Source organism: Podarcis muralis, chromosome 2 (assembly GCF_964188315.1).
Source record: "Podarcis muralis chromosome 2, rPodMur119.hap1.1, whole genome shotgun sequence".
In the NCBI taxonomy this organism is placed as follows: Eukaryota; Metazoa; Chordata; class Lepidosauria; order Squamata; family Lacertidae; genus Podarcis; species Podarcis muralis.
The window spans coordinates 48713400-48725752 of record NC_135656.1 but is presented as its reverse complement, the minus strand read 5'-3'; the positions used below and the strand labels follow the sequence as shown (position 1 = coordinate 48725752).

The window sequence follows — 12353 nt, the reverse complement described above, 5'->3', positions numbered from 1 at the left end:
TTGCTGATTCCTTGACCCTTCACCCCATGATCATCGGATTCCCTGACCCCTGGACCATGTGGATTGCTGTTCATCCACCCCTAGGATTGGATGCTGCCTCTGCCTCCAGGGAAGTACATGTCAGAGATTGTTCTACTTGGCTGATCTCCCACTCCAGTGAGCTCTGCACATTGTTCCTCAGAAATGAGATCATGACACCTTAGTTCACAAGCCACAAATCTACGGGCATAGTTACATTAACCACATCTTTCCAGCAAGGAACGCATAGGCCTCCCCATTTGACCAATGAGGGCATTTTGGCTAAGCCATGTCTATCTGCCCCACACAAGATGTTAGGTGTGGAACAGGTAAAGATGTACAGGTAAAGATGTGGCTTGGTGATAGTGGGGTGGCAGGTACCAATCAGATGATCATCAAAGCTAGCACAGCACTGTACACAGAAAACTAGACATCAGGGCTTCCCTAACGCTGTGCAAAAAAAGGCTGACCTGCTGTCATTGTGCCATCAGGTGACTGACAGATGGGTGACCTTGCCCACCTGTGAAACTTGGTCCACTGGGAAGGGGGGGCCACTAGCCATCTAGTTCCCCACCTCTTACATCAGGTGGCAGCACATCTGTCTTAGAAGCTTAAGCTTGCTGCTATTTGTAAGAATCAGCACTTCTATGTGAGCTGCCTTGGTTAAGCAAATCATAATCTAAGTACATATACCTACCCACATAGGAGTGCCTGTCACAGAATTCTTGCCTGCTCTTAAGGCATTCAACTTGGCACCAGGTGAAATGCAAACTGGTCCTAAGGTCTGTCAATAATGCCTTTAGGTTAAAGTGAGTGGGGGTTAAGAGCAGACACTAATATGCTTTACCTTGTCCATCACCTTTGAGTGTTGTGACCTTGCTTAAGAGGTTATGCAAAAACTCATTCTCTGACACTCTAGAGGAAAAAGAAGAAGGAAAATATATCTATAAAAATAAACCATTAATACAAGCATGCAGTAAGCTGAACAGGAAGGGCAATTGGAGGATGTATGCACAAATGCTTGTTCCATTTCCTCCACCCAATGCTTGAATTTGCAACAATAGGAGGAATTCAAAATTGTGCTATGCCAGAAGGAGCGATCCCTGGTCTCCCTCCCTCCCTCTGCACTGTTCTGGGAATTCTCTTTCTAGCCAATTTGGGGCTGAGGGCTTAGGGGGCATGCTCAAGGAAGGCTTTGCACAGGGCTTCTGTGGTGCGACTCCAGCCCGATACACCTGTAGAACCTAACCTAACCTCCCTCACAGTGTTGTAGTGCAGATAAAAATGTAGAGGAAGAAGCATGCATGCCACCTTGAGGGCCTTGGAAGAAGGGTGGAATACACATGCGATAAAAAAATAAAATTAATTAATAAAAAATTCTTACGGGTGAAAAGGAATGAAATGTTGCTTCTCTTCGTCGCTTTCTGCTTTTCCCTTTACGATGTCTGTAATATCCATAACTGGGGGTGGTGAAGAAATAATCCGTCCAAATGTGCATGAAAGAAATGGACAAACAAGTAATTCCTCTTCTTGTTAGGATCAAATACCTCATCAATTTCATAGAGTTGGACTGTAGACAAGTATTATACTGCAGATTATACTCTCAAGCTTATTATGCAAATTCATTCCAAATAGCTTCAAATGTAATTACTTTTCCACATATTTTTTAAAAAAATGCAAGTTTCATTTTCTAGTGTAGTCCAAGTCTAATCGTTCTAACAATATCAAACTCTGCAATGTTGTCCAAATCTAACAAAACACATAGTCTTAAGTATGGCCAGTTTGCTGCCAAGGAAGTTCCTCCTACTGTGATGCTGATCTATAACCAGGGAAAACATTTTGTGTGTTCTCAATTATTCAGAACTTACAAAAATAATTAAATTATTTGCCTCCGATTCCTGCCTCATCAATTAATTTAATCATGTAGCAATGAAGAACAGCCAATAAATACCAGAGCCCTAGGTAGATGGTAATTAACTTGACTTCAAGGAAGCTGAGACAGCTAATTCATTGTGCATTCTTAAATAATACATTAGCATTCAGCTTTTGCTTATGCGCATTACATCCCTACAGTTTCTTTTTGTTACCCTATAAAACTCCAATGTGGCATCCTATGCTGAGGTATTCCCCCAAAAAATTGTTTAAAGCATTTCATCCTGTACACCCTTTCCACACCAGGGAGATCTCATGCCACGTACAAATCTCCAACAAAAGGCCATGTACAAATTTCCATTTCTCTGCCACAATCCTGCCCATACTACTGCAGTCTCATGGACTTTTTTGAAGTGAATGTTCACTAAAGAGCTTCAAAGAATACCTTCACCTAACAACAACACCCTGATCAAATTTAGGAAGGAAGAAGAGTGCAAAACCTCCCAAGGGAGTCTGTTCTACTGTCAAAGGGTTCTCACTGTCAGAAAGTTCCTCCGGATGTTCAGTCGGAATCTCCTTTCTTGCAACTTGAAGCCACTGGTTCTAATCCTGCCCTCCAGAGCAGGAGAAAACAAGCATGCTCCCTTCTCCATGTGACAGCCCTTAAGATATTTGAAGATGGCTATCATATCTCCTCTAATTCTTCTCTTTTCCAGGCTAAACATACCCAGTTCCTTCAAGCGCTCCTTATAAGGTTTAGTTCCTAGACCCCTGATCATCTTGGTTGCCCCCCTCTGCACAAGTTCCAGCTTGTTAAATTGTGGTGCCCAGAACTGGACACAGTATTCCAGGTGTGGTATCACCAAGGCAGAATAGAATGGTACTATTACTTCCCTTGATCTGGAGACTAGACTTCTGTTGATGCAGTCTAGAATAGCATTAGGTTTTTTTGCTGCTGCATAACACTGACTCATGTTGACCTACCATCATTAAAGGAGGGGGGAAGAGTCATGATCCAAATACACCTTACACCAGTGGCTGTATGCCTATGACAAACTATGACAAACTTAGAGTAGACCCCCTGAAACATTTCAATGGGTGCATGCTGACTATGACAGCCAGTTAGAGCCCCACGTATCTTCCCACATACAGGGTGGGGAGGAACGATGTTGCCAATTTTCACATCCATTGGCAGCCCTTTATGCATAATACAATGCCTCTTTAGAGGATCCGCAACTTTCAGAGGCAGCTTTTTAGGGGTCGGGGCTTTAAAAGACAAAAAGTAGTTTAAAAGCCGCAGTGTACCCGAGGAAGACCATGCAACCCTCTTTGGATCCTGTCCACGTATTTTCTTACCTGCCACTCCAAAAGGTCGTCTTATGCCCTGGGTATATTTTCTTGTATTACTGTCTTTAAGATCCATTCTTCCAACCCGTACAATCTGGCAAATCAAATAAATTTTTTCTCTTCCGAGATCCTTGTTTCCAAGATCCTGATATTTGTGAAATCAAAGACCAATTACAAGAGTCACAATGAAATTCCATACCATGTAGAGATTCATAATATATAGGTACTAAGAGTGGTGCAATAATGTTTCAATAATGGAAAGGACATGTTTTCATTTAAAGGAAAACATCAGTTCAGAAAACTGGATTTGACTGACATGAAATCTGGATTCAAAGTATGCATCAACTTCAAAGCAAGAAGCTAAGTGAAGTCAGTGAAGCACCTTGAGAAATAAGTCGCTGCATGATCAATCAATCAGCAGACCTTCACCCAATTTGATCCAACACTTTCAAAATACTTTCAAGTTCACTGAAGCAAATGACAAACTACATCAGAATCAGTTTGACCTTTCTAACAGGGCATGTGGGGTGTGAGAGAGAAGGAACCAAATGTATTGATCTCTCGGAGTTCTGAAAATGAAGGTGAATTTTCAGAAGTCTTTATATACAATTCCTTCACACACTATTTATTAGGGTCGCAACCTAAAAGACTGCAAATACAATCCTCATACTCAACTTTTCATTTGCTCTGAGCTGGAGGTTTTACATGCCACCCTCAACCCCCGCCTCCTGCAAAAAAAACCCCCTGATTTTTAAACTCATCCAAAGTTAAACTGTAGTTGAGGATTTGTTTCAAGAGTTTGATAAGAAAACAAAGAAGATAAATAGAAATGTCCCTTTCAAAAATTCACAAGCCCAATCCCCCAGCTGCTTTTTAAACTGGGCAGGGTGGTGTGGGGAATTCAAGAAGTAGTCTTGAAATCTTGCAGAGTATCTGGTTCTATGAGAGAAGCTTCCTGGAACAAGAGTGTTCACAGGTTTCGCTGACTGGCCTTGAGTTTTCTATGCATTCTGCTTTTTCTAAAATTAAACATGATTAAACTGAACAGCCACAAGTTCATTAAGCTTGTATTGGAGGGGGGGAAATATTATTGGTCCCTTGGTGACAAATAAGGTGTTTTTTTTCTTCCCTGGGTGATATGCATAAGCAATAATTTACTGATGTCCTTGAGTAATCAGAATAGGAATTGTATGTCTCAGTGATTTCAATCACCTCTTCTGTTTAGTGTAACATCTGTCTACAAGATTAATAGAGGTATTTTCCCTGTACTACAGTATTAACTTCTGCCAAATATAGCTACGAACAAGCTAATATCATACGGGTCAATTACTGCTGAGTCCTGACCAGCATCTATTCTACTAGGTCATGTATCTAATGTAAGCAAAATACAATGGCATATTATTCATCCTGAAAGAGATGAAGAGTGCAAATGGAGCTGAAAGCAAAGTTGAATTCAAAGCAGTTTAATACAGCATAGACCCCCAAGGATTTAGACTTGGAACTAATGTTCCAGATGCGTGGAAATGTTTCCTCTATGTATCCTGGCTAAGAAATGTTACTGTTTATTATTTTAGCATTAGTTTTCTGATAATACACTGAATAATTTTTCAGAAACATAGTCATGTGTCTTTCATTGTGCTGATGAGCATACTGACAGTACGATCCTATACATTTTTCATTTTCTTCCAGGTAAATTTGTATAGGGCTGCAGTCTAAGACATCTCTCAACCTGGGCCACATACAGTTCTACATGTATTAGGTATATTAAGTCAGACCACCTATCAGGACTAAACTAGGCACTTTATCCTGTCTCCTGAAAATCTAACAATTTTTAAAATATAGAACAGAACATCCTGGAGATGTGACAAAATTTGAAAAATGCTTGATTCGATAAGCTTTCCAGAAAAATGCCACTGGCAGTTAAGTACTATAGTAAAGATACAAGCTACTCACAGTGAAAACCACCTTCAGATTGTTGAAATTGTCGATTTCTTTCACAAAACCTTTGCTCCCCCATCTCACCAAGTAATTTTCACTATTTAAAAAGAACACATCGTGTTATACTCTGTATGACTGGGTCATCTAATAGCTTCACAAAGCATAATTGGTGAATAACATTATATAATACACATTGCTCTGCACAAATCTGAACACCTGACAATGCCACTTCTACAAATTGACTCTTATTCAGATATATACCCCATTCTTTGCTTTTGACAAGCACATTCTAAAGACAAAATAATGGCATGCCATGAAGGCTGGTGTCTAGATAATTAAGCAAGAAATAAGGTTGGAAAATATATTGTGTCTGCACTTTAAAAAATGCTATAATGGATAAGCAGCTAAGGACCCATTAATGGTTTTGAGACATAAAAGTATCTTCCTTCTAGTCTTATCCTACACATGGCCGCTGAGACATAAATACCGTTAACTTCAGTGGAGTTTATTTCTAGCTAAGTATTCACAGGATTTTAGACTAAGAAGGGGTTCAAAGGCCACTTTCCTGGAAATACTTCCAAAGTAGTAAGGGTGCAAAAACGAGATCAAATTCAAAGAAGAATGCACAAGGCAGCTCAGACTAGAAGAAAAAAAGCACTCAAATGTGTTTAGTTCTACAATAGCATAAAAGCAAATACTGTATATATTTAAGACTATAGCTTTCTTCAGTATTGTTGTGAAATTTTATAACTGGATCCTGTGGATGGGTTCAGAGGAAACAATCCTGGTCAGTTCCTGGATTCATAGCCTGGTTTCCCCCAAGCACAGCTCCACTCAGGAGATGCTCCAGTCAGCAGGAGCAAAGTCTGGATCTAAGCAATAAAGAATGGTGGTTTCCAAGAGATCATGCTGTCTTACTGGCTCTATATGTTACTATTTTAGCTTGGTATACTACTTATACTAAACCTTCCAAATCTTCTGTCAAAGAATTCACTAGCATGGACAAGTTCAAATGCTGCAAGCCACCAGAGTCATTTGAAGCTTCCCAATGTACTCAGCGTACTCAGTGTACATTCACCTAAGCTCCATTGTTCAGTTTATTTTTGCACATTTAAAGATATGTAATAACTAGGCCCAACATTACCTCGTTCCTTAATATTTTGGAACATGCTTATAATGCAATTGAATTCCATACTAATATAATTTATTTATTGCTTATTTTATATTGTTCTTCCTCCCAGAGCTACTTAAAATGGTTAATTGTAGACATTTTGGTTTTTTCCCTTCTCTTTTATAGTATGAATATTCATTCTGTCTTCGATTCATTGACTGTTCTCTCCCTTAGGGTTCCAAAACACCTAATGAACACTGAAATTACAATTGCAAAGATTCTCATTGATAGTGTGAAAGTCTATTTAAAGTACCTGACAATTTGCAATCTCTTTAAGCTGTGAAATGTGTGTGTGTTTTCATTTTCAAGGGATCATTCTTAGACCTCACACATTTATCCTAAAAACACTTGTCAGCTTGGCAAGGAAGATTGACACCTCACACCAGCAAAACAGCAGCATACCTTATAACTGTCTGCTTCTGGGGATCATAGAGTGACATGAAAAGTTCTGCATCTTCTCCTATTCTGCAGACAAAATTCCTCACAAAGACATAAAGACTGTGAGTGGGGGATGTAGAGCTTCTGGAGTAGGTTCCATAATCAGATTCATCCTTTGACTGTGTATGAACAAATCATAAGAAGATAATGTTATCCAAACTACACCTAGAACCTGCTTCCTCCTCTGTGTTAGGTTTCACAATCAAGCATCATTTTGGCCACAGTACACAACTTGAACCACTAGATTTATTAGGTGCAGATTTAACCTTTACTTTCAAATTCAACAATTGATGCACTGATTTTGTGAATATTTTGAGAATCCAGTAGATGGCACCCAATGGGTGTTCCTCCTCCAGTGCAAAACATCCATTAGTGGAACAAGGAAGGTGGCAATTCCCTGCTCCAGAAGGTCCCATCAATCCTCCATAATAGATTTGGAGAGGTTGCCGGGGGGGGGGGGGCGTGATGAAAAACTGGAGATGGTCTCCCTTTCTGTTCCTCTGACAGAGGTCTTCATCAGTGGAAGCAGGTCACCAGGCACCATATCATTTTCCAAGTCCAACATATTTACAGATATAACCAGCAGTGTATTTTCAATAGAACAGATAAGCTCACCAAGTTTGTCTTCTCAAGGAGGGTGAGATGCACTGGCAACTTAATCCTGGGTTATAAACAACAGAAGTAGCACAGCATGTCACTGTGGAACTAGGCTGCAGGAATAGACCTGACATTGTCATTGTTTATTTTATTTCTGCTATTTATATACCGCTTACTTATCCAGGTGTCAAAGTTTAGATTTAGAATTGCTGCTTCCATAATAATGAGCCTGGAAAGCTATTACTTCAAGAGGTCTGAAGCTTTTTAACACACCAACAGATGATCAAGTAAGTTCCAAATGTAAAATAAGGCTTCTTGGCTGGCTAAAAGGAATGGTCTTGGGGAGCAGGAAGCGAGAGATAAGCACCTAACTTTTTGAAATCTTATTTGTCACCATATCAGACTTTGAATTCTCTTTTGTCTCTATAGCAGTGATCTGTGCTAATTGGGGTATCTTTTGCAGCTGAAAACTTAAATAAAAGATTAACAGTACAGTACATAGTAAAGACACTTTATGGTACAAAACATTCTCAATGTACACAATCTGGTGATAAAAAAGCTTTCACTGGCTAAAACCAGAAAACGATAAGGTTCTCATGTAATAGCCTTCCTACTATGAGAAAGGAAACTTCTATTTGAAAGCACAGAAATGGGTGTGTAAACTTCATACCATCTCCTCTTTAATCCGTTCTGTGATTTTGTTAGTAGCTTCAGCATGAGCATGAAAGAGGCTGATGACACTGGTCTTCTCTGGATCCAAGATATTACCATCTTCATCTCTAACTATCAGATCTAGCTCTAGTATCCTGTAAGCATAAAGAGGAAATAACATCAGAAACGTTATTTGTTTTTTAGAGCTCATATCAACCACCTTATAGAAGCATACCTTTCCAAGTCACTTAGCATTTAAATAATCTGAAGCTCATGCGTGTCTTTAGATATTTAAATATGTTATCCTTTAATATGTATTTAGGAATCACTTTTAAAATGTCTACATCCCCATGAAACAATACAGCATATCAGGTGTTCAAATTTTTATATATACCGTATTTTTCGCTCTATAACACGCACCTGACCATAACACGCACATCGTTTTTAGAGGAGGAAAACAAGGAAAAAAATTCTGAATGAAACAGTGGATGTATCATTTTTGTGCTTCATGCTGTGGCCACAGACATGTGATCTGATGGTGAATTTGGGGTAGCTCAATGCAAAGATCCTGAGGATCCATGTGGATCCATGCTTTTTAACCACATTTTTGCACCATTGCAGCCCCAGGCAACAGTGGGTGTGTGATTTTTGGGGGGCAGGCTGCTATGTGATCTGATGGTGAATTTGGGGTGGCCCAATGCAAAGATCCTGAGGATCCATGTGGATCCATGCTTTTTAACCACGTTTTTGCACCATTGCAGCCCCAGGCAACAGTGGGTGTGTGATTTTTGGGGGGCAGGCTGCTATGTGATCTGATGGTGAATTTGGGGTGGCCCAATGCAAAGATCCTGAGGATCCATGTGGATCCATGCTTTTTAACCACGTTTTTGCACCATTGCAGCCCCAGGCAACAGTGGGTGTGTGATTTTTGGGGGGCAGGCTGCGATGTGATCTGATAGTGAATTTGGGGTGGCCCAATGCAAAGATCCTGAGGATCCATGTGGATCCATGCTTTTTAACCACGTTTTTGCACCATTGCAGCCCCAGGCAACAGTGGGTGTGTGATTTTAGGGGGGCAGGCTGCTATGTGATCTGATGGTGAATTTGGGGTGGCCCAATGCAAAGATCCTGAGGATCCATGTGGATGCATGCTTTGTAACTACATTTTAAGTGGGGAGTGAAGGAAAAACACAGAAGGGACAAGAGAGCGGTGTGCAGAGAAGCAGCTGGCTAAGAAAGCAGGAGAGGGATTTTACGGGAGGGAGAAAAGAAAGCCAAAAGTTTCCACAAACCGAAGCCAGCTTTCTCTCTCCTCCTGCATGTTTTCTGGCTGCCTGCGAGGAGCACGGAGAGGAATTAGAAGGAAAGACCTCTGCTTTCCCCTCTGCTTGCCTGGAGGGGAGGGGATTTGCCTGCTCTTTGTTCCGTTTGAGCAAACACAGCAACGAAACAGAGGAGGGTGGGCAGTAAGACCCTGAGGCAGAATGCAGGAAAGCAACCACTTCCTCTTTTCAGGTTTCCCTCTCCGACACAACGCAGGATTGATTTTTGCTGATTTTTGTTCCTGCGCTCCCCTAATCGGCTCCAGGGACCCCCACACACACATTCGCTCCATAACACGCACAGACATTTCCCCTTCCTTTTTAGGAGAAAAAAATTGCGTGTAATAGAGAGAAAAATACGGTACTGGTTGACGGGCCTTGTGAAAAATCTTAAGAATTAAAACACTTTAAAATTAAACACAAACACATCTAAATAAAAAATGCCTGCCTAGAACAATATGACATCACTATGATTTTATGAGTTCATTTTTGAAAGCAATAGTAAACCCAACTCAATCACTGTTAACATTTCTGAAATATCCCAGCTTGCAGCATACACTGACTTGAACTGTTATCAGTAGCCGTAAGCCAGAACTAGAGAACTTACTTGTTGCCATAGTCAATTTTGGAAGTGACTTTTTGCTTCAGTTCTTTGAGCTCATCTTTGGGCAGTGTCCCTGAGAGAAGCTGAGACCTCCACTCCATTAATTCGCACATCATAGATTGTACTTGTCGAAACCGGTCCTTCTTGTTTGCCTGAAACATGTAACACATTTCAGATGTCAATTTATCTGAAATTTCAAATACTATTTTCTTTTATTCCAGGGATTAAGCAATTATTGGATTGCAGGAAAAATAAGGATCTTTCCTCTGGTATTAAAGCAAAACTATCCTACTTTCGAAAGCTACAAACAAATCAGTGTATGTAAAACCAATGTTATCATATTAACAAAGGCTTGGTGCATATTATTCATGCTACAGGGTGACAGAGAGATGGGATACAACAGTGAAAATTGGAGGTAACAAGGGCAGACCTGTTTCCCCAGGATTGTGGGTGTAGCCCACAGGGAAGGGTCATAGCTCAGTGATAGAGCATCTGCTTTGCATACACAGGTCTCCAACCAAATCCCTGGCTTCCCCAGCTGGGGTTCGGAAGGACTCAATCCCCGAAGCCCTGAATGCTCACTACAGGTCAGTGCTGACAATGCTAAGCTAGATGGGCTCTTGGCCTGACTCACTGTAAGGCCACTTCCTATGTTCCTATTCCTACCCTTACTCTCAGCACAACTTAAACCCCATCATGCCAAGCTTGCCAATCAGAAAAAGGTGGGCTAGGTCACACCTCACCACACCAAGGGAAGAAATATTATTGCATGGCCTAAGAAGAACCTGGGATCCCCTGCAGTACCACACCCACTGCAATGATTTTATTCCCCCCCCCCCCTAATTTGGTTTGGTGTGTGTGATGGATCTTTTATTTGGTGAAATTCAGCTAGAAGAGAAAAAAAAGCTTTTAGGTTTCTTATTTGTGCCTTTGACAGAGTGCTATAGCCACTGAGTCACACTGCTTTCACCAGATGTACTGATTGTGGCAACTAAAACACGCAGTATAGAGAGGCTATTTATAATAATGGCACTTCCAGTTAAGCTTTAAATACACTGTGCTGTAGTGCTGTCCTTTGGCACGCAAAATTCCCTTTCTTTGAATTAGGTAGGCTGTCGGAACACATTAAAAATAGACAAGTTGTTTAGAAATATATAATAGCAGCTTTTCCCTATAAGCAAAAAGTAGTAGGTTCTGAATTACAGGTGCCTTCAACCTCCTACTGTGAGCACATTCCTGCATTGCGTATTAAAGGTCAGTCAGAGACTGAAAGAGCATAAAACTCAAAGTGGAATTATACTGGCAGGCTTTTAACAAAAGAGCAAACTCTTCAATGAAGGGATTGATTCTTTATAGTCTCTTTCAAAGGAGTGTTCTTTTCATGAAATGAAAGACAAAACACTGTCTTAAACACTTGGCATATCCATAATTAAGCCTACAAAATATGGCTAACATAGCACCTAACCCTGTTAACGTCTTCTTTGCCTGCAGTCAATAATTTTATTCATCTGAGGTACTTTTTGTTTAAAATACTTGAAGTAATAGACCTATGGGAGGGATTGCTTACCACATAGAGCTGTTTCCAGATATTGCCCCATTCCCAAAGTGTGCAGGTAACCTCTTGCACCAAAGGAATCTCAGCAGGTATTACATTTTCTGCATTTCTGAACAAAAGGATAAACAGTGGTTTAATGGCATGATTCCCACCCTGATCAGCAGCCCAGAATCCAGCCCAGAGGAGGAACGGTCAGCCAGATCAGAAGGATCAATGGTAAAAATACACAGGGGGTGCTAGATGGACACAGATGGACCCAGGCCTAACACCAAGGCTGAGCCAATCAGCTTGGAGCCTCTTAAACCTCACATTCCTGAACTAGAAGCCCCCAAAAACAGCCACACGCAAACTCTGGCCAGGCTGATTTCCTCTGTGAGAAAGCCCCTCTGCACCAAGGACCTCACACTTGCCAGAAGAGCACACCAGAGGGAACTGACAGGAAGGAGGTGGAGTATTAGGCTCCAGACCAAAAGACTACCCCTTTAAGGCTCTCCATTCATCAGGAAGGAGGCAGAAGCAAAGGGGGTTAGTCTGGCTAAGAGACCACAAGTCTCAGAGACATTTTCTTGTATTTTTATGCTGTGATCCACCCTGAGATCTACAAATGAATGGTGGTATACACATTTAATAAATAATAATTTTGGCACCTGAAATGAACAACAAAATGGCGTCCCCATCCTTTCAAAGAAGAAGGGGGGAATGGGGGGAGGGGGTAAAGTTCCACATTGGGATAAAGGGAGTAGTGTAGTGGCAGCAACATGGGCATTTCTTGGCGATTGGATCTGCTGCCCCTGTGGATCCTGCCACTTGAGGCAGTTACTTCACCTTGCCTCATAGGTG

The 12353-nt window shown here is 41.0% G+C and overlaps 1 protein-coding gene across 2 annotated transcripts in view; it reads right to left on the bottom strand.

The window, feature by feature from the left end:
• Positions 1-12353, bottom strand: part of DOCK2 (dedicator of cytokinesis 2) — a 255289-nt gene that overhangs the window by 220601 nt on the left and 22335 nt on the right. For both annotated transcript variants that reach the window (XM_028717491.2, XM_028717489.2), the window contains exons 5-12: positions 11526-11622; positions 9962-10110; positions 8052-8187; positions 6749-6903; positions 5191-5272; positions 3247-3382; positions 1403-1478; positions 866-933 (exon numbers count right to left, since the gene is read on the bottom strand). In XM_028717491.2, the coding sequence (XP_028573324.2) occupies positions 866-933; positions 1403-1478; positions 3247-3382; positions 5191-5272; positions 6749-6903; positions 8052-8187; positions 9962-10110; positions 11526-11622 (899 nt within the window). The remainder of the gene's footprint in view (positions 1-865; positions 934-1402; positions 1479-3246; positions 3383-5190; positions 5273-6748; positions 6904-8051; positions 8188-9961; positions 10111-11525; positions 11623-12353) is intronic.